The 25879-nt window shown below is 44.0% G+C and overlaps 1 protein-coding gene across 1 annotated transcript in view; it reads left to right on the top strand.

Moving 5' to 3' along the window:
• LOC147432071 (uncharacterized) overlaps window positions 1-23755 on the top strand; it is a 36930-nt gene extending 13175 nt beyond the window's left edge. The window contains exons 4-8 of the mRNA XM_086492017.1: window positions 21734-21961; window positions 22326-22464; window positions 22536-22695; window positions 22786-23151; window positions 23233-23755. Of these exons, the coding sequence (XP_086348143.1) occupies window positions 21734-21961; window positions 22326-22464; window positions 22536-22695; window positions 22786-23151; window positions 23233-23436 (1097 nt within the window). The 3' untranslated portion in view covers window positions 23437-23755. The remainder of the gene's footprint in view (window positions 1-21733; window positions 21962-22325; window positions 22465-22535; window positions 22696-22785; window positions 23152-23232) is intronic.
• The last annotated feature ends 2124 nt before the right edge of the window (window positions 23756-25879 follow it).

Below are 25879 nucleotides of genomic sequence, written 5' to 3' on the forward strand. Positions count from 1 at the left end.
GTGTTAGCTCTCAGTATCCTTGAAACTCAAAAGAGACATCAGTGAATTTAGTATCAAAATCGGGGCAATTTGTTGACAAAGGAGTGGAGCGACTCCCCTCTTGTGCATACTCACTGCACCAAATTCCGCCCCAGCTGAGTTCGGGGTTCCATTTAGAATAGACTATGCTAAACCAAATGCTTCAAGGTAAAGATTCACAATCTGAGGAGTATCTGCCAGGTCGTCCTCCTCCATTCACTTCGCATCCAAGAACCGTCTTATCGCTTTACCTTTCTATCTTTCTGTGCCAATATCTGTTCTGAAACTAGCATCATCTGCTCGTTTTCCTCCACTTCGGGTTCCTCATCTGGCTCCCCATCATCGGGCACATCGCCTTTTAAAAGGCTTCAAGAGACTCGCATGAAAACATTGTGAAGTCTCCTAGTGTCAGGCAACTTCAATCAAAAGGAGACATCATTTATCTTTTCGGAAATCTAGAAAGGTCCATAGTATCTCATTCTAAGCTTTCGAGAAAGCCGCTCCTTTCCCTTTTTCTTTCTTAGGCGTGCCTTCTCAAAATGTAAGAGCACTCAATCGTTCTCCTTCAATTTCAATACATCGTCAGAGACGATCGTCTCAGGCATGCCATGTAATCTGAATATCTAGGCAATAAACAATAGTGCCCACCCTGTGTTTTTGGGAGATAAAAAATGAAATCCATTGCAATACTTTTCTAGGGGCGGGTGGGTATGGATAAAGGCTGTAACAATCCCTGTGCTTTATGCCTGTCAAAACTCGACCTTTTGGCATACCAAGCAATTGCGTACAAAATCGTCCATGTCCTTCTTGAGTCTTGGCCAAACAAAAGTATCTCTCCACACCTTTCAAGGTGGTAACACTGCCGCGGTGACCCGTAAAAGGTGGATAGTGGCATTCGGTTAGAACCTTTTCCTTCAATGGTTGTGTAACGCACAACATCGTTTTCTTCATCAAGTAGCCATCCCGAATGGAATATTCCGCTACTAACTCCCCATTCTGTATTCAACTGAATACATCTCTAAAAATCTGTATCTGTGGCGTACTGACGGACCATATCCTTGAAGCTTCTATGATGTATCGCGGAAATAGCTAGAACCAACGGCTTCCGTGACAAAGTATTTGCCACCAGTTTCTTTTGTCCTTGCACATGGACAATTCGGAAGTAAAAGTGTGACTAGATGTTTGCCCACCGCATCTGGATTCTGCTTTTCTGATAGCTGCTTCTGTGACAAGAAGTAGCGTAAACATCAACCATCTGTGAAAACCGTAAAATCGGCCACTGAGTAAGAGCATGGATAACCGCCAAAAGCTTTTACTCACATAACTGTACTGTCAATTCCGGCCTTGAAAACAAAGGCATGGCCTTCTTGCATTAAGACCGCATCCAGACTACGACCACAAGTATCACAATTTCACGAACACATCCAACCCTGTGTGTCTGTGGACAAGCTACAGCATGACCAGGATTCAGTTCAGTCAAGTCAGTCTAGAATAGGAAGTGATCTGGCACTTCTGTGAGTCTGTTCGCAGACCGTGCATGTCCAGACACTTATGTTAGATGCATATCCTTTGGTTGCACATAGCATGATCATCAGATTAACCCATCAGGAGCATTTTTACAGTGAATAGACCTACTTTTTCTATTTTTGACATTTTTCACTTATTATTTTTAAGTGACTTTTGTTGGGAACTAGGTAGGGCAAATTTACTAAGTTTGTATATATAGAAACCTAGCGCTAGCACTTTCTGCCAAAAGAGGCAGGAGGAACCAGTTTCAGATTTCAGCCCGTCTCGTCGTCGTCGACATCGTCGGCAAGTCCAAGCATTGTAGAGATTTGTGCAATCAATAGTAGGCCGCTCTTGCCATTGAGAGTGGGGCCTTCGGAGGAGGGTTTGACAACAACTCTGGTGTCGTATTCTTCTCTCTCTATCTCTCAGTGTAAGGTGCAGCGGAATGAATGTTGTATTTTCTCAAGATTATTGCTCAAGGTTCCTTTTAGTTCTTAGGGAAAGAGAGAGCTTTCCGTCTTGTAGAGTGCGGTGGTCACGAATAAAGTGAGTGGATATTGTGCGTGCAAGTGAATGAGACTGAGAGAAGGAGAGAGAAGAGATACGACACCGAGAGGTTGTAAAACCCTCCTCCGAAGGCCCCACTCTCGTCGGCGAGAGTGGTCTACTTTGATTGCACAAGGTGTACAATGCGTATGCAATGGACTGATGCAATGGGACTGTGCCGATGGCGACGACGATGATGACGACGACAATGGCTGAATCTTGTGATCTTCTTTGACGGGAACCAGGGACTGTTTTTGGGCTGAAAATGGACTGTTTCGGGGCTGACTTGTGGCTGAATTTCACTGCCCTTGTCGGGGCTGACTTGGTGATGAAACGCTGGACTTTCTGCTCTTTTTGCTGCGTTTTTGGAGATGAATGCTTGGCTGAAAAACGCTGTGACAGCAGAGGTTTCTTTGCTGAAAATTGCAGTTTTTCAAGTGCTAATAAACCCTGACCGGCTACGGTTGTTCTGCTGCAACTGATGATGAAAAACGCTGATGGTTCTTCATGCTGTCAAAAGACTCACTGTGTATAGAAAATGTGGTTCTTGACTCGAGAGCTAAAATCTGTCCTTTGCGACTCAACGCATTTGCAACAGGGTTAGCTTTTCCAGGCACATACTCAATCAAACCGCCAAATTGCTCAAAAAATTGTGACCACCGCGCTTGGCGATCACTCCAATGTGCACTAGGCATAGACTGTAGCCACTTGAGGGCTTGATGATCTGTGTGCACTGTAAACTCTCTACCATACAAAAAATGCTTCCAATGCTTAAGAGAGTGAATGACAGGCAAAAGTTCTTTATTATAAACTGAATAATTCTTTTCCGCACTATTGAGCTTCCGGCTAAGGAAAGCTACTGGGCGACCATGTTGCTGGAGCACAGCGCCTATGGCGACATTGCTCGCATCCATCCATACCTCAAAGGGATCATCCCAAGAGGCTAGGATAAGACATGGTGCTTCTGTCACCGCAACCTTGAGAGCTGCGAAAGCCTCAATGGCTGCCTCGAGCAAGTCTACGCGCTGACGGCGAGTCTTTAGCCCTTTCAAAACATCAATCATAGGTGCAGCAATGCGTGCAAAATTCTCTATGTGCGAACTATATGCTTGACATAAACCAAGAAAAGAACGCACATATGCAATTTTGGGCAGATCCCAATTACGAACCTGTTTCACCTTCGCGGGATCTAGCTTGACGCCTTCTGCAGAAATGATATAACCCAAATAAGTGACTTCAATAAGAAAAAATTCCGACTTCTTAGTTGCAATATACAACTGACACTCATCCAAATGAGTTAGTACCCTTTCAACATCTCTTTCATGTTGTTCCTACGATGCAGAAAAAATGAGAATATCATCTAAAAAGATGAACACACATATACCTACCATGTCGCCGAAACGACCTACCATGAGACGATTGAATGTACCCACGGCTCCTGTCAATCCAAAAGGCATAACAATATACTTCCATTGCCCTCACTCGGTGCGAAAGGCGGTCTTGAAAATGTCGCCTTTGAATACTTGTACCTGATGGTATCCACTTTTGAGATCGAACTTGCTGAAAACCTTTGCCCCATTGAGCCTATCCAGGATATACTCAATGCGAGGCATCGGAAACTTGTTCTTGACCGTCATCTTGTTTAATGCCCTGTAATCAACACACAAACGAGACGAACTGAAGCCGGCCCATAGGGCGGTAGGCGTTGGCTTTCACCCGAAATTCTTTACTTTAGACACACACACAGAGCACTTTGCAAAGGAGACCTGTAAAGGGAATTAACACTTAATCACACACACGGCTCGGAAGCTAGAATGCTCTGAGCAGACGCCGACGACCTGTAGGCCCCAAAATTGGCGCCCCTTTCGGTATTTCTTTATTCTTTAGGAGGGTAAAGTACAAAGAAGAGTCCTGGGAACCCTTTGACTGTATCCCACTAGATACCGCCTATTTTGGCCAAATTTCGGCAGCATAACAACCCCTAAACTTGCGCGAAACTAATTCCCCTGCTGGAACTCGCTTCTACTGGCGTATACCCTCTGATTCCTGCCCAAAAACAGTAAATTCAGCACGCTGTATTTACTGGTTTTTGCCCTGTTTTCAGCCCCAAACAGTCCCCTAACTGTCCACTGCTAGTGGGGCACGATTCCCAAAGGTTTTGGTGTCCGTATGGCTGAAAAACAGTAAATTTACAGCGCATACACAGTGCTGATTTTGCACCTGTATGGTGAGGTTATGACCCTCACCAGTGCTTGCTTTGGAGTAGCAGCTAGCTACCCGTGTTCCTGCTCAAGGAGGCTCTTGCCTCAGCACAAAAGCATGAACCCACAAAACTAAATGAGGAGCCCTCTTGTGGGGCATCACATAACTGCACGTAGGGGGGAGAGAGAGCAGTGTGTAGTGTGCAGGGCATCACTCCTAGCACCACACTGTACATGAGAGGGAAAGGAAGCACTCCATAGCTCTTAACCTGTGACAAAAGCTGAAATGAGGCCTCTCCCAGCTTAAAAATCAGCGCCCATTTTTCTGCAAGGGGAAAGTTCATGAAAAATCGACATTGGCGCATTTACAAGCATTTGCCCGTTTCGGGTTCGCCGCTTAAATATATCCTGACCGGTTGCCGAGTTGACTTCGCGGCAGAGTTGTAAAATGTTCCCCTAGTCATACCGGAGGTAATGACGCGAACACATTTCACGGCCCAAAATAGCAGTTCCCTAAATTTTAGGAGATGCTTCCGTTGGGCTCCCACTGGTCTTCTGACCATCTATCCTCATTGGGACCGCATCCAAAAGTGCAATGTGGCCCAACTGTCGGATACTTTTTGTTGGTAGTCCCACCTTGACTTTACGCCTTAATTGAGTTCACTTCCTAGTATCCACCAACTTGCTAAGTGCGACGGGGAACCTATATGATCTTGCTCTGAGCCTAGACATCCTCTTATCATACGAATTCCAGTGTCGACCACTACCCATCTGCGGGTGAAACTACCATTCACATTGGCCATGCAATGTCCGACCGTTTGCTACTTCAAGAAGAGGGTCTCAAAAATAAAACAAAACCCCTTGGAAAGAAACCAACAACTAAAGTTAGCAGTTGCCACGTCCTCGTGACATAGTTAACAGTTGCCACGTCCTCGTGACACGAACCATCCTTCTTGCGAACGAACAAAATAGGGGCAGCAAAAGGACTTACACTAGGACGTATGAATCCTCTAGCCACCAACTCCGTGAGTTGTCGCTCTAACTCTTCCTCCTGTGACTTGTTCAAACGGTAGGGAGCCTTACTGACAGGCTGCGCTCCCTCCATAAGCTCGATGCGATGGTCCTCCGGTCGCTTCGGTGGGAGACGAGGTGGAAGATCATCCTGCAAAAAGAGATGTTTAAATTTTGTAAACAACTCCGAATAATTACCTAGAGCCTGAATGCTCTGGGAAACTGGGGTAGCGTAGATGAATGCCGCTTGTGCTCCTTGTCGTAATTCACGCTTTACCTGCACATGCGAGATGAGGCAAAGAATGCAAGCCCTCCTCAGCACGAATGATGAGGGGGAAATCTGTTTTGGCATGCAAAGTGAGAGTGAGAGCCTCCCAATCAACGAGAGGGTTCAGTTCATGAAACCACTTCATGCCTAAAATCATATCACATCCTGAGAGAGGAGACACAAGAAATTTCCTATGAAAAGAAGCTTGCTGAACGGTAAACATCACATCAAGGCACTCCTTCGTGATGAGAGAGTCCATACCAGGAGGGAAGCCAAAAACCTTGATAGGAGATTTTTGACTAACCTCTAGGCGGGCTCTCTCAACAAGAGGGGGACTATGCATATTGCTTGGATCAAACAATATGATAAAACGCTGTCCTTTTACATGACCATAACACTTCATGAGAGATTCATCAATGTGTGTGTTAGAGTCATGAGAAGATGCAGGTTGTGTTGTGACAGAGTTTGTGGTAGTTGTGGGTGCCTTTGGTTCTTTAGGTGGGACTGTCTTAGGACAGGCCTTCTTAATGTGACCCTTGACATGACATTGAAAACATCTACCTTCTTTAGCATAAATCACTTGTTCTTCAACCGTGATGTATCCTCCTATAATTTCTTGAGAAGCTTTTTCATCAGGGGTTAGCTTAGGTTTTGTAGGTGCTTTAGCTTTACCCTTAGATTCATTGTTAGAGTTCTTTTCCGAGGAATTAGAGGAAGAAGGGCTAGAAGAATTACCATTCTGACCATTCTTACCGTTCTTACCATTCTGTGTGTTCTGAGAATTCTGCGGGGTTCCTTGAGAAGTCTTGTTTTCTTTAGGCTTTCCTTTGTTGTGCTTCATCTCGTGGGCGAGAGCAATTGCTACCGCTTTGTTGAGATCGGGTGGATCGAGTACCTCCACATCATACTTGATATACTCGTCCAATCTGTAAAGAAATGCCTTTTTGCGATTGCATAATTGAGTGCCGAGCTGCAAAACCCGATTAGAGAAAGACATAACCGGCATACCGTTTTGCTTGAGAGCTCGCGAATCGTCTTTCAGTCGTGCAAGGTACTGAGGTGGCATAAACCGTGCATTGAGCTTGTCTTGGAAATCAGCCCAACTAAAAGAGAGGGGCGTGAGATTGTCGGCTGCCTCTAGGTGCGCGGCTAGCTGTGCCTCTTGCCAAGCCTGATACCAATTTATGGCATTACCGGCAAGGTACATAGCTGCCGTCAAAACTTTGCTATTGCCTGTTTTCTTAGTTGTCGCAAAATAAGCATTAAATTGATGCAACCAAGAATGAATAAGAGTAGCATCCATCTTACTGTCATACTTACTGAAAGTCAACTTCTCTGTGACTGGATTGTGTGAATCCGCATCGTGGCTTGCGCCACTTGACGAACTCCCACGATCTTTGGGTGGTTCGGTCTTCGAGGCTAGGACTTGGGAAATAAATTCTTGATTACGAATCTCCCTTTGAGCTTCTCGCTCGGCGTCCCTTTTTGCTTTGCGTTCTTTTCGTTCAGCGCGCTCGTGTTCGAGAGCAAGCCGATGTTCTTCTTGCTTTGCGGCAAGAGCAATGCGCTCTTGTTCCTGAGCAAGGCGCTCACGTTCCTGAGCGAGTCGATTTTCTTCTTGTTTTGCAGCAAGTGTGGCGTTTCTTTCATCGCGCTCGCGTTCCTTGGCTTCTTGTGCACGGTCCTTTGCTGCTTGTTCTTCTGCTTTGCTTGCGAGTTGTGCCAATGCAACTCGATTCGTTTCTTGTTGTTGTGCCATCATGTCCAACATCGATTTGATCATCATCTCCATAGGAGTGAGGACAACTCGTGGCGTAGATGGCGAAGAGGGAGGGTTGGAAAAATCTCCCGGTGGGGAGAATCCTTCGTCGCCTCTCTCATGTTCATCACCTGAATGCGAAGCATCCATGCCGCTTCGGGTGACGACCATGCACTAGGATCTTTGGTTCTTAAGTTCACGAGGAACTTGGGTCTTGAGGTTCTTGAGGTTCTTGAGTACTTGGGTTCTTGAGGATCTTGAGGTTCTTGAGGGTTTCTTTCGCTTGCAAATCGCGTTGGAGAAGGATCTTCTCTTCACCCGAGTTCTACCCTTTTCTGCGGGCGCACCCCTTGGCGGCCTTGCGCTCACACCAAGGTTGCTTTTTCCCACCTCACGTCGATTGGCCGGCCGCTAAGTGCACGGTCCGCTCTCAATGAGTGAAAAACGACACAAGGGGAGGCTGGACAAGCCCTTCTTTCTTGGGATTCTTGTCACTCTTCAACAAAACACGATTAGGAATCGCCACGCCCAAGTAAACTTGGGTTCGTGCGACCGCAACAAGCAAAAAAAATTCTTGTGGTTCTTTCCTTGAGTAATGCAGAACACTTCCAAAGCTCTGATACCGATGTAAGGTGCAGCGGAATGAATGTTGTATTTTCTCAAGATTAGTGATCTTTATTGCTCAAGGTTCCTTTTAGTTCTTAGGGAAAGAGAGAGCTTTCCGTCTTGTAGAGTACGGTGGTCACGAACAAAGTGAGTGGATATTGTGCGTGCAAGTGAATGAGACTGAGAGAAGGAGAGGGAAGAGATACGACACCGAGAGGTTGTAAAACCCTCCTCCGAAGGCCCCACTCTCGTCGGCGAGAGTGGTCTACTTTGATTGCACAAGGTGTCAATGCGTATGCAATGGACCGATGCAATGGGACTGTGCCGATGGTGACGACGATGACGACGACGACGATGGCTGAATCTGTGATCTTCTTCGACGGGAATCGGGGACTGTTTTTGGGGCTGAAAATGGACTGTTTCGGGGCTGACTTGTGGCTGAATTTCACTGCCCTTGTCGGGGCTGACTTGGTGATGAAAAACGCTGGACTTTCTGCTCTTTTTGCTGCGTTTTTGGAGATGAATGCTTGGCTGAAAAACGCTGTGACAGCAGAGGTTTCTTTGCTGAAAATGGCAGTTTTTCAAGTGCTAATAAACCCTGACCGGCTACGGTTGTTCTGCTGCAATTGATGATGAAAAACGCTGATCCTAATGAGGTGTTTCCTCGCGTTAGTACATGCTGAAATCGCTGCAGATCTGCCAACAAATGCTAGCGTTAGTAGTTCTTGATGGGGCTGCTGCCAGATGGGGGTAAAACGCCAAGGCAAGAAGGACTTGGGATGGTGATAGCAGACTCTGGAAAACGCCCAGGAAGGGAGGGACCGGCTATGGTGAAAACGCTGGCTTTGGTGGGAGTGGCCTCGCCAAGGGGATGGAGAGGGTCTTGCTGAGAGAGGGTGGGACACCTGTTGCTTGGGGAAGCCTGCTGTGTCTTTGCTCATCTGCCAATTTGTGCTAACTTGGGTTTGCTTATATATTAACTTACCCAATTTGCCCTACTGAGTACCCAACAAAAGTCACTTAATAAATAAGTGAAAAATGTCAAAAATAGGGAAAAATGGGATAAAGTCATGTGAAAAATCCCCAAACTGACTCTGATGGAATCTAATGGAAATGCTTATGCTTAGCAGTGTGCAACCAGAGGATATGCATCTACACTGAGTGACTGGGCATGCACGGTCTACGAATAGGCTCACAAAAGTGCCAGATCACTTCTAATCTAACTTGACTAGACTTGACGGAAACCCTGCTATGGTGTAGCTTGTCCACGGACACATAGGGTTGGGATGTGTCATGTGACACGCAGTCGCATGCACCTTCATTCACAGTGTTCACCACTTTGTTTGTGTCCATTGCACTCTCTCACTAAAGGAACGGAAGGCTCTCCCTTCCGTAAGTAAAAGGAACCCTTGAGCATAGTTTGGAACTCATCTTGAGCAGAGTTCAACATTCACTTCCGCTGCACCTTACATTGGTATCAAAGCTTTGGCAGTGTTCTGTATCACTCAAGGAAAGAACCACAAGAACCACATAATTTTTTTTTGCTTGTTGAGGTCGCACGAACCCAAGTTCACTGGGCGTGTCGATTCCTAGTCGTGTTTTTGAAGAGTGACAGGAAACCCAAGAAAGAAGGGCTTGTCCAGCCTCCCCTTGTGCCTCTTTTCACTCATTGAGAGCGGACCGTGCACTTAGCGGCCGGCCAATCGACGTGAGGTGGGAAAAAGCAACCTTGGTGTGAGCACAAGGCTGCCAAGGGGTGCACCCACGGAAAAGAGCAGAACTCTGTGAAGAGAAAATCCTTCTCTAACACAAATTGCAAGCGAAAGAAGAACCTAATGAACTCAAGAACCTCAAGACCCTCAAGAACCCAAGAACCCAAGACCCGCAAGAACCTAAGTTCCTTGTGAACTTAAGAACCCAAGACTTCAGTGGATGGTCATCACCCGAGGCGGAATGGATACGTTGCATGGAGGTGGTGAGCATGGGAGTGGCGAAGAAAAGTTTTCCTCACCAGGAGGTTTTTCTGACCCTTCCCCATCTACGCCAAAGATTGCACCAGTTCCTATGGCAGCTTTCGATAAGATGATGATGGATAGGAAGTTAGAAAGTGACGAATCAATGGCAGCCATAGAGCGTAAATACGAAAACAGAATGGTAGCCATAGCGCGTGAGCGTGAAGAAGAGAAGCAAAATTTGATCGCGAGAACAAAGAAAGACAAGCAAGATTTGATCGCGAGAACAAAGCAAGAATGCAAGAGATGTTGCAACTCTTTTCTCAAGTTCAGGCACAGATGCAAGAGATTCGGGAAAAGGAGACTCTCAGTCTCTTCTTCTCCAAAGCATGACACACAAGATTTGCATGATGATGAGCATGATGATTTGCATGAGCAAGATGTGATTATTCACGAGCTTGATGAATTGCATGATGATGGTAAGCATGGTGATTTGAATGAGAAGTTTAAGTATGATGATCAAGATGTGATTTCTCACAAGCATTTGCATGAAGATGATGTGATTGTTCACAAGGATGATGTGTTAGTTGATACTTTTTCTATTGAAGCTAACCTCATTGCAGATTTAATCAATCACGAAGAACCGATCTTGGCTCTCGAGTCGAGGTCCAAAGACCTCCCTCAGGAAGAACCCCCTCAGAAAGAACCTGAAACCGGCCTGTTCAATCCAAAAAGGGCGGTAGACTTTACTTCAAACCTTGATTTAGCTTTCACCCATTATTAGTCGTCTATTTTACCTGCGCTATAGTGACACAAGAGAGGGGAATGGGATACAGATGCTAGAATGCACCTGTATGAGAAGACCGACACTAGATTGGCCCCTAACTTAGGCGCCCCTTTCGGTATTTCTTTATTGTTTAAAAGAGGGAATATACGCTGTGGTTCTTTCCAAGCTGCCCCGTCCAACCTTGGCTGAATTTTGACTGTTCTGGCTTGATTTCAGCAGCATAACTGTACTAGAACCCTTCACAGTCAGTATTCCCACGCATTGGCTGACTTTCCCGACACATACGGGCACTTTGCAAAACCTGGCGAGAATCTGCAGCACGCTGAATTCTCTGTTTTCAGCCCTGAAAATGCGCCAGATCGCCTGTACAGCGGTCCCCTTGCGTCCCCGAACCTCCTGGGGGTATTAGGGTCCGTTTAGGGCCAAAGCCCTAAACCTGCAAAAATACACAGCAGGCTGTAATTTACTGTTTCGGGCTCCGTTTCACGTGCCGGTCGCATCCGTAGCAAGTCCTCGAGCTCCCGCACCTGTAGGGCTACTTGCCCTTTGAATCGGACGAGATTTCTGGCGTGAAACCTCTCCGAATTCACCTGTACCTGCGGGGGGATTAGCCGCTAGCTAATCCAGTACCTGTGCAAGAGGCTCTTGCCTCGGCAATCGCGCATGAACCCACACAACTGTACATTGGTCAAATGAAGAGCCCACTAGAGGGGCATAACATACTGCCAAAGGGGAGAGAGAGGGCAGTGCGTAGCGTGCAGGGCATCACTCCTGGCACCGCACTGTGCATAAGAGGGAAAGCAAGCACTCCATAGCTCTTAACCTGTGACAAAATCTGAAAATGAGGCTCTCCCCCTCCTAAATTCAGCGCCACTTCTTGTTGCATGAGGCAAGTGCACCAGAATGTGCCACTTGGCACATTTACAAGCATTTTCCCATTTCGGGGTTGCCGCCTAAAAATCTCCCAACCGGTTGCCCAGTTGACTTCACGGCAGAGTAAGAAAATGTTTCCCTTGTCATTCCGGAGGTAATGACGCCAACACATTTTCAGGTTCCAACATTGCAGTTCCCCAAATTTTAGGAGATGCTGCCATTGTATCTTTCTAGGTCATCCGACCCTCTTTGTACACTGCGGCCACATCCAGAATTGAAATGTAGCCTCTGTAGCAAAGGATTCCACTTTGGCTAGTCAATGACCCCACTTGGCTAACCATAGTCCTTGTCCAACCTTAGTGCTCTCTTGCCCTCAGGCCTGGACTCCCTCTGGACAATTCCACACTAGCTATGCAATTCAGGGCAGTTAGATTTCCCGAGGGGTGTTTCCAAAAAGTGAAAGTAAATAGATAATAAGAAAGAAATCAACAAAAAGGATAGATAGTAGTCACACGTTGGTGACATACCCCCCTCTTGAAATCTCAAACGTCCTCGTTTGCATCTATGCCGTTCATGCTCCTAGTCAACACTGATGTATTCAACACCTGTCGACACATGTACGACACATACATGCTCATTGTCAACCCTGGTGTATTCAACACCTCGTCGACTCATGTATTGCCTGCGTGTGAACCCTGTCCCAATGACAGTGGTAGCTTCGCACTCTGCCATTGCTTTGAGTCACTAACTTTCCAATGACAAAATGGTAGCTGCACATTTTGCCACTGTCTTATAGTACACGTTGGATCCCGTAACACTTTCGAGCATACCCAAACCGACAGTTTAAGAATGCAGTTACACATGTACTCTTCAATAGAAGCAATCACTGTATCCTTGACAAACTGACAAGAAATACTCACTTCTATAGCACTAACCAAAGTTTTGGACATTCCATAAGAGCAAATGTAACAGGTATTTCATTTGAGCTCACTTTAAATACCTTGTACATCATTTGTTTCAGAAGCCATTGTCACACTGACAATCCATGTAGCTTTGAAACTCAAGGGGTCAAGGTAGGTTGCAAATCGAAGGCTTCAAGGTAAAGTGATAACACAGTTGGTGACTCTGCAAGTTCACCTTCTTCCATCCACTTAGCATCCATTGGTGGATAGTTTTTGAACTTTACCAAGTAACGCCTAGCAACCTTGCCTTTCACTTTCCTTTCTTTGTGTGCCAAAATCTGTTCAGGGACCAAGATCTCGTCAAGTTCCTCGACTTCCGGCTGATCTTCAGCTGGCATATCTTCTGGCACATCACCCACATAGGGTCTGAGAAGACTCACATGAAACGCATTGTGAATCTTCCAACTGTGAGGCAATTTCAGCCTATATGCAACATCACTGATTATGTCGCATACTTGAAAAGGTCCATAGTAACGCATGCTGAGCTTTGGAAACAGTCTTTCCTTGCCCTTCATCTTCTTTAACCTTGCCTTTTCAAAGCGTAAAAGCACCCAATCACCAAGTGAATATACCACTCCACGACGGTGACGATCAGCTGCTTTCTTTTGCTTTGCCTGAGTCTTTTCTAAGGCCACTTTGACCTTCTTGTACATTTCATCCATGTCCTGAACATACTTATCTGCTTCAAATATCTTGTCCTTTGTATGCAGTATGGGAGGAACTTTCTTGCCACCTTCAACTATCTCAAAAGGTGCCTTGCCAGTTGATGAATGCACTGTATTATTGTATGCATACTCCACCAATGGCAAATACTGCTCCCACTTTCCTTTATGCTCTGACACATAACACTTCAGCAGATCTAGGACAGTAGAATTTGCCTCTTCTGACTGCCCATCTGTTTGAGGATGAAATGACGAAGAGAATTTGAGCGTGGTGCCCATATTCTCAAACAAACCTCTCCAGAACAAACTTGTCATGCGTGGATCACGGTCGCTAACAATCGACTGTGGCATGCCATGATACTTGAAAATATTGCTCATAAACAAGCGTGCCATCTGATCTGGCTTTATCTTCTTCCTGACAGGAATAAAATGAGCCTGTTTGCTGAATCTGCAAATAATGGTCCAAATACCATCGTTTCCTGTCTACGTTCTCGGAAGATCAAAGATAAAATCCATAGCAATACTTTCCCATGGTTTATCTGGAATAGGTAGTGGTTGCAATAACCCTGGTGCCTTTTGCCTGTCAAACTTGACCTTTTGGCATATTAGGCATTCTCGCACAAAGGCATCCACATCCCTTCTCAATGTAGGCCAATAGAAGAATGTCTCAACCGCTTTAACTGTAGCATCGATACCACGTTGCCCTGCATACGGTGGGACATGACTCTCTTCCATAACTTTGCGTCGCAATGGCTTTGTGACACACAATCTGCCATGCATCATCATGAACCCGTCTTTAAGAAGATAGTGTTCATGACGTTGTCCATCCATTAGTTGCTCGAAGACCCTTGCAAAATCTTCATCATTTGCATACTGTTCTCTCATATCATCAAGTTCATGATGATAAGGAATCGACACAGCTGAAATTTGTGGCTTCCTTGACAAGGCATCAGCCACAACGTTCTTCTTGCCTTCCACATGCACAATCTGAAAATGGAACATGGACAAGATATTTGCCCATCGCATATGCTTCTCAGATAACTTTGTTTGTGTCAAGAAGTATCGCAAGGTCTGATGGTCCGTTTGGACAACGAAATCTACACCTAGCAGGTAGTGTTTCCAACTTAAGAGCGCATGAATCACAGCCAGTAACTCTTTCTCATAGACCTGCATGGTCATCTCTGGCCCTTGCAAAATTTTGCTCTCATAGGCTACTACCCTGCCATCTTGCGTTAGCACTGCACCAATGCTACTACCGTAGGCATCACACTGGACCACAAATGACTTCCTAAGATCTGGCAACACAATGACTGGATCTGAAGTCATCTTTTCCTTTAAGAGATTAAAAGCTGAAATCTCTTTTTGTGTCCATCTAAAGGTGACTGCCTTCTTTTAAAGAGCATGTAAAGGTGAAGCAATCTCAGCGAAATTTCGGATAAACCTTCTGTAATAGGAGCATAGTCCCAAAAAGCTTCGGACATCATGCACCGTCTTCAAATTTGGCCATGACTTGATCGCTTCAACTTTTGCAGGATCCATTCTGACACCATCCTTTGAGACAATGTGTCCCAGAAAGTGAATCTCTTCCAGAAAAAACTCACTTTTCTTTGCATTGATGAGCAACCTATGACTGCGTAGCTCTTTGAACACAATGGCCAAGTGATGCCTATGCTCCTCTTCATTCTTTGAGTAGACTATCATGTCATCAAAGAATGTACCAACAAATTGTTGGTGTGGACGGAAAATTCTGTCCATCATCCTATTGAACGTAGCAGGAGCATTTGTGAGACCAAAGGGCATCACTAAAAATTCGTAAAGGCCAAACGTCGTTCTAAAAGCAGTCTTGTGCACATCCTCTGATCTAATGCGGATCTGATGGTACCCACTCTTTAGAGTCAGAGTCATAATTCAGCAGATAAAGATTTGCAAATTTTTAGCCCTTAGCATTTTCAGATTTCAGCGCGTCTTGTCGTCCTCCTCATCGTTGTCGACATCGTCGGCAAGTCTAAGCATTGTAGAGATTTATGCAATCAATAGTAGACCGCTCTCGCCATAGAGAGTGGGGCCTTCGGAGGATGGTTTGACAACTTCTCTGGTGTTGTATTCTTCTCTCTCTATCTCTCAGTCTCATGCACCTTCATTCACAGTGTTCACGACTTTGTTTGTGTCCATTGCACTCTCTCACTAAAGGAACGGAAGGCTCTCCCTTCCGTAAGTAAAAGGAACCCTTGAGCATAGTTCGGAGCACTCATCTTGAGCAAAGTTCAACATTCACTTCCGTTGCACCTTACAACAATATACTTTAAACGACTTCTGCAAATCCGGCAAAGTCAAAACTGGTCCTATAGTCAAATTCTTTTTCAATTTTTGAAAGGCAGTCACCTTTGTGAGTCCCCACGAGAAAGGGACTCCTTTCTGTGTCAACATAGGCAAAGGGGTAAGCAACCTCTGCAAACTTTTTGATGAACCGTCGATAGTAAGAACATAAGCCAAAGAAGCTTCGAACTTCCTGGACATTCTTCAAATCGGGCCAATCACGGATAGTCTCTATCTTGGCCGGGTCCATTTGCACTCCTGTTGCTGAGACAATGTGTCCCACAAAGTGTATCTCTGGGCTCGGCTCACACGGTAAGGTGGCCGGTTCGGTGGTGTGGTTCTAGGTATCAGATCAATGGTATGATCCTCTCGACGAGCTGGTTGCAACTCGCCTGGCAGGCCCTCTGAAAAGCAATCGGCATGAATGTGGAGAAAAATCGTGGCGTTCTTCATTCAGGTTAAAACATATTCGACCTTTAATCATCATTCAGTTCTCCTCAGAAAATCGAGTAAAGAAACTGAAGTTCATCAAGTACAATCTTTGTGCCCTTCATTTGTCAAAGTCGCTTTCTTGGCCCGGTAGTCAATCACGGCGTTGTTCTTGTGGTACTAAGGGGATTTCAAGTAGGATGTTACAACCTCCCAAGGAAATTACGTAGAAATCTTCGTGCCACACCCCTGACATTGCAAACGAAGTTTGCCGATGATCGGTGTAATAGCAACATCTGGTCCGGGTGCTGCTAGAACTACCTCCGTCTATGGCCTCAACCTGTCGGGCGTAATTTCAAATCGAGCCTCCAATTCAAGTGAAAAGAAGTCGGCCTTGGCTTCCTGATCTTTCACTTTGCCCTAAGTGGGGCAAAGTTTTGTACTTTCATTCATTTGATTCGGTTCGGGCCCCACGCAATGTGGTACCAGTTCTGCTTTCATCTGCCTTTTCTACCACGTTCCTCAGCTGCTTTCGAACTCTCTGGCCTTTCTTTATCCTGTTCTTTCGGTGCCTTTTAAGGGCACTTTGCGGAGATATGCCCAGTTTCCCCGCATTCAAAACACTTCCCCTCTTTGATGTAGCTCGAAGAGTGAGCTGGGTCGTGCATCCTTTTCTTTCTTTTTTGGGGTGCTCTTCTTCTTTCTACTTTCATTTTTAGAAGTATGTTCGGTTCTTTGCATCATGATCTCATCTGTGGGGTAAGTCAAATTGTCTGAATGAATGGCAGAACCCCGTTTCGCATGACTCACCAGCTCTTGAATAGAATCTGACTTTTGTTCTAAGCAGTGATCCCGGATCTCTGTAGGAAGTCCCAAGGTAAACCACTCAATCTGTTTAAACGAGATCTTCTTAAATGAAGAAGCTGGTAGAAAAGAGCTCTAGAATCTCTCGCAATATGCGTCCAATGTATCTTTCTTGGTCATCCGAAGATGGTTCCAAGCAGTTCGTATGTCACGCTTGTACTCTCGAGTCAGCCATGAAGAAATAAAAAGCCTTTTAAATGTCAGCCATTTAAGTGGTGCTTTCTTGTTTAATAGAAGAGTGGACCACCAAGTTCGAGCATTTCCCTTGAAGTAAGAGGTAGCCCTCCGAATCTTGGAGTGCTCTGAGAAATGTCCTCCAGAGAAAGCTATGTCAAACTGTTGTATGAAGTCCAAAGCCTTCGAAGCATCTCGAAATCCAAAAAACGTGTCAAATTTAATTGACTGTCCACCTTCTTTAAATTCTCGGACTTTCTTGCTTTTATCTTTCAGAAAGTCATATTGGTTGGCTTTATAAAAATTCTTCTTCCTTGCATAAAATCTGCTGTCGTCGGAGTCCGAACTATCCGAAGACGAGTCTTTTGTAGAACTGTCCGAAACTGGGTGAGATTTAGACTTCTTTGCCTTTTTCTTGCCCTTTCCGTCGTGTTGCTTTTTGCTTCGCTTTTTCCCTTTTCTGTCTTCTTCGCTCGAGTCAGAAGAGCTAGAAGAACTATCGGAAGAAGAAGAAGAAGAAGAACTAGATACTCCTTCAAATTTGACATGCTTTTTTTGCTTTCTTGCCAAGGCAAAAGCAGATTGACGACCCAAATAACCCGGGAAGTCAGTTTCTTTCTTTTGCTTTTTGTTGTGCTTTTTGGCGTTGTCGGATGCGTCAAAAAGCTGTGTAATCTATGTATCAATCAGCTCTTCTAATTCTTGCTCTGTAAACGTCCTTGGAGTAGGAGGTTTCTTGAGTGCCGGTTTGAGGGGTGGCTCCGCGGTTTGCCGCCACTGTGAGTGCACCTCGTCGAAGGAGGTTTGGGTTAAAATTTTGCAAATTTCGGGTCCTTCGCAAAATTTATTATCATCTTTGTTGCATCGTCAACCAATCATCGACGCTCCATCTCTTCAATCTCCGCCTGAGTAGGTCGATGGGGGCAGTACTCCTCATGAGAATCTTCTTCGTGATCTCTTCCCACATCTCCAGATGCAGAGGAAGTCGACTAATCTCTGTCTGAATCCACGAGTGTCGCTAGAAAAAGGATCGGATTTTCCGGTAGAAGAAAAATCGGTTGCACTCTGATACCACTGTAACAAACTTGAACACTTGAAGTCAAGTTTCTACCGCGACAGAGGAGAGATTCACTTCAAAACAGTTCACAATTCACAATTGATTCGACACGGCCCGACAGAGTTTCGTGCCTAGAGATGTTGGCCCCAAAGACTGGCACCCCTTTCGGTATTTCTTTTTATATTAATCTTTGAGCAAAGTACAACTCCAGCGGGTGCTCTCTCTTAGACTCTGCGTCCAGATGCTCTGCAGAGGGAGCCCCCTTGGGTTTCTTATAAAGATTACAAGGGTTGCTAAAAGCAAAGCCCCAAAAGCTTCAAAATCAAAAGCTTTCACTTAAAAGTATTAAAAAATAAAGCAAATCCTCTCACAAGCCTTTTGGTAAATAAAGCAACTCAAAGTTAAAGCAATTTTTCCCAAAAGCAGCCTTGCGTTGGATTTCCAGCATGCCTTGTGTAGAAAAAGCAGACCGTACAGCTGACAGGAAATGTATAAAGATACAAAGTCTTCTGATGTTGACTTTTATCAATGTGTACCATCTGCTTGGTTGGATTCATTAGTGCTTTGGCATTGAGTTGGTGGCTGGTAGTCAACCCTTCTCAAAGCAACCTTATCGATTTAGTAAAACCGAGGAGGACGAGATTCAGCGACAGCTGAAAGATTATCTCGACAAGGGTTTTGTTTGGCCAGGTAAATTCCCGTGGGGAGTGCTAGTGTTACTTTCTCGAAAGAAGGATAACACTATGCGCTTCTGCGTGGATTACAAGGGGTTGAACAAGCTCACTGTTAAGAACGAGTATCCGCTCCCCGCTCCCGCACATGGACGATCTGATAGGTCGGCTCCATGGAGCATTGTAGTTTACGAAGATAGACCTGTGATCAGGCTATCATCAGATACGGATCAAATTGGAAGATGTTCCTAAAACAGGCTTTCATATGCGTTATGGTAATTATGAGTTTTTGGTCTTGCCTTTTGGTTTGACCAATGCTTCAACTACGTTTCAGTAGATCATTCATGATCTGCTGAGACTGTTTCTAGGCAACTTCGTTGTTGTATTTCTCGATGACATCTTGATCTACAACCGAAGTTTGTTTGAGCACTTAGCGCATGTACGTGCCGTTCTCTCGAATTACCGAGAACTGAGAAGCTTTATGCTAAGGCTTCTAAATGTGAATTTTTCAAGAAGGAGCTTCTATATTCGGGTCACATCATTACTCGCGATGGAATTTGCGTCGACCCTAAAAAGTTAGATAAAGTGTGAAATTTGCCCATTCTGAAGCATGTGCGCCAAGTAAAGTCCTTTTTAGGCTTTACAGAATTCTTTCGCAAATTTATCAAGGATTACTCTAAAGTTGCTGCTCTGCTTATGCAACTATTAAAAGGAGGGGTGAAAGGGCCGAAGTCTTCGGGTCCTCGTCCTAAAGGTAACCCCCTTGTTGTCTGGAATGAGCGTCTCGGTGTGAGCTTTGGGACGCTAAAGCACTTGGTGACCACTGCACCAATATTGTACATTGTGGATCCTAGCAAACCGTTTGTGGTTGAAACGGATACTAGTGATTATGCCATTGGTGCGGCGTTATACCAGGATGGATGTCCTGTTGCGTTTGAAAGTAAGAAACTTTCTGACGTTGAGAAGGAGCTTTACATCATAGTCCACGCCTTGAGGAAATGGCGACACTATTTGTATGGCTCTTGTAACAAACTTGGATACTCCAAGTCAAGATTCTACCGCGACACATCAGAGATTCACTTCAAAACAGTTCACAGTTCACAATTGATTCGACACGGCCCAACGGCGAAGTTCCGTGCCTAGAGATATTGGCCCCAAAGACTGGCGCCCCTTTTGATACTTCTTTTTGTATTAATCTGTGTTCAAAGTACAAGAGAGTGGGAGGGCTCTCACTCTTAGACTCTGCGTCCAGATGCTCTGAGAAAGTGAGGCCCTGCCCACTTATTTATTGGTTACAAGGGATGCCCAAAAGCAGAGCCCCAAAAGCAGTAAGTGAAAAGCCTTCAAAAATAAAGCAAATAGTCCCCAAAAGCTTTCCAAAAATTGCGTATACTTTTTTTCCTTGCTTTTTCTCTCGCAAATCAGCCACGTCAGCATTTCGTTCGGTCTACCGTAAATCACGGCGTAAATTACGAGGGTCCGTACATGCCACGTCAGCATTGCAACGCTAAATCCGGAAATTTGCCACGTGTCACTGCTTGTCAACTCGGGGTGTGTGATGTATCTGCTGTGTCCAGACCATGCCACCGTACGTCACCAGTTTGTGACATACCCCCCTCTTGAAAGCATTGCAATGGCCCTCGATTACGCTTGCAAAACAGACAGAGGCCATGAACTGTCTTAGCAGACACTAACTGTTAGTACCGACGCACTAGGAATCACATCTAGCACATGTACCAATCGACAGTCACATCACATGACAAATCACATTCAAAAATTCATTCGGATCTCAGACCATGATTAATCGGCAACGTATTTAGCAATCGCATCTAGATCCACTCGAGACCTCATAGATGCCCGATTAACTAATCCTTATTGCAATCATGTCTATCGACTGTTAGTACCGACGCACTAGGAATCACATCTAGCACATGTACCAATCGACAGTCGCATCACATGACATCACATGACAAATCACATTCAAAAATTCATTCAGATTTCAGACCATGATTAATCGGCAACGTATTTAGCAATCGCATCTAGATCCACTCGAGACCTCATAGATGCCCGATTAACTAATCCTTATTGCAATCACGTCTATCGAGATCTTTCAGACCAAAATGCTGCAGTCATTTCGTCTATCAGTTCCTGCACTTAGACAAGTCAAGAACAAATCCGTATAACCGGCAATGAGTACAATTCTTTGTTATGTGGGCTGAACTTTTGCACAACAACAAAATACGAGTGTAATTGATGTAACCAAGAATAGATGACCATTGCATCCATTTTACCATCATGATCTTTTTTGGAATTGGTTCGTTGATGCAATGTATAGCGGTGGTAGCCTCCGCAATGGTCTTGGCATGTCTCTCATAATCCGTCTAGTAGAGGAGTATTATACTTGATACTCATGCCACTTTGACAATGATCTTGATTAATGGAACTGTTGTACTTGTTGCACCTGCGATTGCTATTGCTAATGCAATTATGCAGGTCAAGAAGCCAGATAAGAAAGGAACAATTTTGGAGACGAGCACTGGACGCGACATGGTGCTGGGTGCTGACTGACTATAGTGCGGGGCCTTTTTTTAAACTACCTCTCGGGCCCCAGAGCAGCAGCAGCAGTAATATTTGTTAGAAAAAATGCACCATTTAGAGGGGATAATGAGATCGTCAGGTGCAGTTACAAGTCCACTAATTTGGAGTCCACCCATGCTTATAAGCGAAGTCTGCTGATGTGCGTGAGCAGTTTAGGAACAAGTCCTCCATGCTGCATGCAACTATGACAACTGTCAATACCCAATAGAGACACGGAAGTTGGTGTGCTTATTTACAAATGTCTGTGTACAGTTTTGATGCAAGCTCCTTTGCATTCTGCACTGTTTCTGGGTTTTCAAGCAGCTGCAAGGGACTATTTGGCATTACTGCTATGTGCCTTTGAATTTGGAAGTCAATCATCAAATGTTAACGTAGCTACTGTAGTATGACATCTGTGCCGGTCTTATTTTCTTCTCTGTAGATTATATGTTCCACACTGCTCTCAAACATCAGTCGATATTGTTTCTCAGGTCCAATTAAGCAGGGCATGGTTGAAAATAAGCCTGTAAAGCGGCACCCTCCGGAGTATATTGGTGGATTCCGCAAAGATCAAGAAGCTTCAGCTATTGGGAATGATGAGCTTGATTCATATTATTCTAATAGGGAAGGTCCAAAAGTTATTTCTGTTTATAAGACACACAAGCAGAAATTGCTGGAGCAGCAAGGGAACGAACATCAAAAAGCAGCTGGGCCAAAAGGTTGTTTATTGAATTCTACTGTTCTTTTTATAGACAAGTTTGTAATCGGTCTAGCCATGCTAGTACGGGCCATTTGCTTGGCAGAAAGGGGAACTGTATAATGTGAATTGTCTAGTGACCTACGAGTGGCAGCCCTTTATGAATGAAGCATGCTGCAAGTTGACTAAGCGTTTGTAACAAGTGGTTTCTGAATCCTTCTGCTAATGATGTAGTTAGTCTACTTAGGAACCATTCAGATTTTTGATCAGCAAGTAATGGCTTTAAAGATGCACCTAACGTCATAGGATCACACAAAAGATGTAAACTTTCAAGTCTCTAGGATTTCAGATGCTACAATTTTGATAAGATTGATTGCTTTTTTCAGTATATGAAGACGAGGTTGAACAAAAGCCTGGAGGGCAAGGCATGGTCTCCTTGAAACACCCACCACATGCTGATAAGATGGTTAAACAGAAAGATGTTGACTTGCAAGGTACCCCTTGGAAGGCACGCCGTGTTTCAGGGTGAGCAAAAAGCTCGTGCTTCAATGCATTTGTTTCAAAGCTATCAGAATTTAAGTAGTATTTTTCTGCAGGACAGGGCATCATAAAGCAGATTGTTCCTGTGTGGTCTGCACTGGTGTTCGGAGAAAGCTGGCACGAGAAGGAAAGCTCCCAAGTCATTTAGTCAACCCCTCGGGCACCGCTGAATCCCCAGTTGCTCAAGACAAGATACTTGTTAGATTGAAAGCAGAGGTTGTATACAACCTAAGCTTGATTGCATATTACCTTATTTCCGCTCTTTAGTTTTTCCTCTTTTGCTGATGCGGGCTAAATAATGAGCAGGGAATCAACGAACGGCAGAAGTTTCATCACGGGTCAGGATCTGGTCAGAAAACAAAAGAAAGAAAGAGAAAAGAGATTGACGGGGGGAGGGCCGAGTCTGCGCTACTAAAGAAAACAAAGTTTGATGACATAGAGATGGCCTCTATGAATGCAGATTTAGAGAAGGCCATTGAAAGGGATGAGAATGGAAAGGTGACTATTAAAGAGGAAGGCAAGGCTTACTCCGAAATTGAAGGAAAGCTGGAGTCAATAACTGCTGGCTCAGAAGAGGAGTACAAGGGAACTAGAGAAGAGATGGATGATAGAGAGGAGGGAGTACAAATTGATGAACAACCAGGAGATATACATGAGACAGAGCGGCTAGAGGTAATCGCACAATTTTTTTTTTTTTTTTGCTGTGACTGTTTTTGGTGTTTGACTCAAAGCTTGGAGCTTTTCTGGACATAGGGCGGTGTCAAATATTACCGAGCAAGCTATGAAATGCCGCTGCGAAAGGTAAATGCTTCCATACTTCAGATTGGTAAAAAACTGTTTGGAAGCTGTTCTCCCTGGAATCATGGGCGCTCTCTCAGCAGGCAGTCATCAACGAGGTTTTCTGAAAATCCTATCCATGCAACAGTCTCTCGGCTGCTAAGCTCCAATGCGACTTGATATTGAGGCTTTGATCTTGAGTAAGCAGGCATTGAAGCTTTGATTCTGCATATCACTAATGCTTGTTTCTGTCAAAGGCAGAGCATCACCTCTTTGTACATCTTGTAAGGCTAAACTAGGATATAGGTCTACCCTTGCGTCTCACGATGAAGTGAATTACGTTTAAACATTATAAGTTTTGTCAGATAACAAAGAGTAGCTGCTGATAATACGAACTTGTACATAAACCATAGCAAGTGTGGCGAATGCTACATGCCGCTGGAACTCGGGGTTTTTTTTTCTTTCAATTCTTTAATTTCTGAATGGTTAGCAGCTCACACGAATTGGGGCATAATCTTCTGGTCAATGCTTTCCTTAGAGTTGCAATTGTTTGCATAATAACAAACCAGGTTGATAACGGAGAGGACCATGCGTTACACAAAGTGAAACAAAAGGATTTCTAGGTCAAGTGCCAAAGTCCATTAATGTAGGTCAAGTTGGTAAATTTCAGCAAAGATTCAAGGCTTGATAAAAGACACTAAAAAAAATTCAATGATAAGCCTTTTATGAGTTCATGTGTTGGCTCTCTAGTATCGCTTATTGTTAATATTTTAGGTTTACGTTCATAGGATAGATTTAGCTAGGCTTGCAAGGAAGTGAAAACTATGAATTGTGATTGTTGATTGGTTGTTTTCCTTGATCAAAATGTTTGTTTTTATTTCTACTCATGATGTCACATAGTACATCAAATCAAATAACATTTCTGTCAAACTTCTTGAAAGTCGGTGTCAACTTGAAGACAATCGACATCTAGAAGATTTCACGTCTACTAGTAGATCACGGAAGACAATGGTGCATCTGCAACAGGTTCTGTACATGGGTCCTCTTTGATGTGAGGTGGTCGCTATGGGGAGGCATGCACATTTTTCATCCCTTTGCCTACCATTCCAAAGCAAAGCAATCGAAAGACGAGCAGTGAAAACTTTATCATAATTGTATATTTTCATATGCCATGGAAGTAACAATAAGATCTAGGCACCAAATAGTTGTAGATTCCACAAGAAATGTTTGCAAAGTTGCAAGATGAACAATCGTGAGACGACCAAATGATTTTTAAAGGTCGAGCTGTAGCTATATTCGAGTCGTGTTGTGGAGACCTCAATGCCAAAAGGATAACCCAAATGTCCATAACTGGAGGCATTTATGTAAGTCAAAGCTGATTTATCAAGGTTGGGATGTAAACCAATAGCACGCACATACAATGGAAGATTCACAATCGTTGCCACATACAATGGAAGATTCACATTCGTTGCTTTGGAGAACGAGAGTATCATCAACAAATCTAGGAGACATGGATAAGACTAACGTCTCATGATTGTTAGCAAGATGCTCTAGATAGTAAAGGAGAGAGCTTACATGGCAACCTTGCATGACGGATTGGGCCAAAGCACTTGAGGGGATGGTCTACGATTGATAATAATTTGAGAAGTGGCTTCGAAAGTAAGTAAATTAATCACGAAAGCATCCATAACCTATTTAAAGGATAACTTTATGGATAAAACCCCTCTTACAGTAACATTATCTTGTTAAGCCAAGTGCACTCAAGAAAGCCAACTTGAACAATTGAATATCCATAATGCTTTTGCCCCCAAGAAAGCCATATTTCTTACTATTACTAAGAAATACTATCAAAGCTAAAGCTCTACCCTCGGTAATCAACCTAACTATTATTTGTGTTATTGCCAAAAAAAAGCTTGTCTTTTAATATAGATTGAAGCTAAAATATCCTTCAAAAGTAGTTAAGGGCCTCTTCGACATCAATTCTAATTCTTTCCAAATTACCTCTCAAATATCTAAAGGTCCAAAAATATACCTTAGATTTGGCTAAAAAATTCCCAAATTTTTTTGGATTTTCCCAAAATTTTTGAAACTTTATTTACACATTTGCCAATGTTGCAAACAACTCCAAAGACATTTATTTTGTCACTCTATATCAGAAAAATGGGTTTCTTCAAAAAAAGTAGCATTCTGTATAGTATTGTGAGCTATGGAGATGAAACAGTCCTTTATTCGTAGACACAAATCCACACACATTGTTCGGATTTTTTTTTGGCAATTTTCCAATCGAAGACACTTAACAATGGGTTTTGTTGATAAAAGGATTTTGAGATAATTTAGATTTTTTTCACGTGTATCTATTTTCATTAGATTTTAGAAGAGATAAAATCAACTTGGTAATTTTATCAGTGGGTTGATGATGCATGCTCTTTTTTGACTTTTTTTTAATCACATACATGATCTCCCACCAAAACACATCAAGATTTACTTTTGACTAAAGAAGACGAGCATACTTAATTGGGTTAAACAAGCATATGTTTTTATGGGCACTATGGATAGCATATCTCAAATCTAATGCTTTTGTAGTAAAAGATCACAAGCCCGCATAAGTATGATTGCATGTAAT

Source organism: Adiantum capillus-veneris, chromosome 20 (genome assembly GCF_014529385.1).
Source record: "Adiantum capillus-veneris isolate H3 chromosome 20, ASM1452938v2, whole genome shotgun sequence".
In the NCBI taxonomy this organism is placed as follows: Eukaryota; Viridiplantae; Streptophyta; class Polypodiopsida; order Polypodiales; family Pteridaceae; genus Adiantum; species Adiantum capillus-veneris.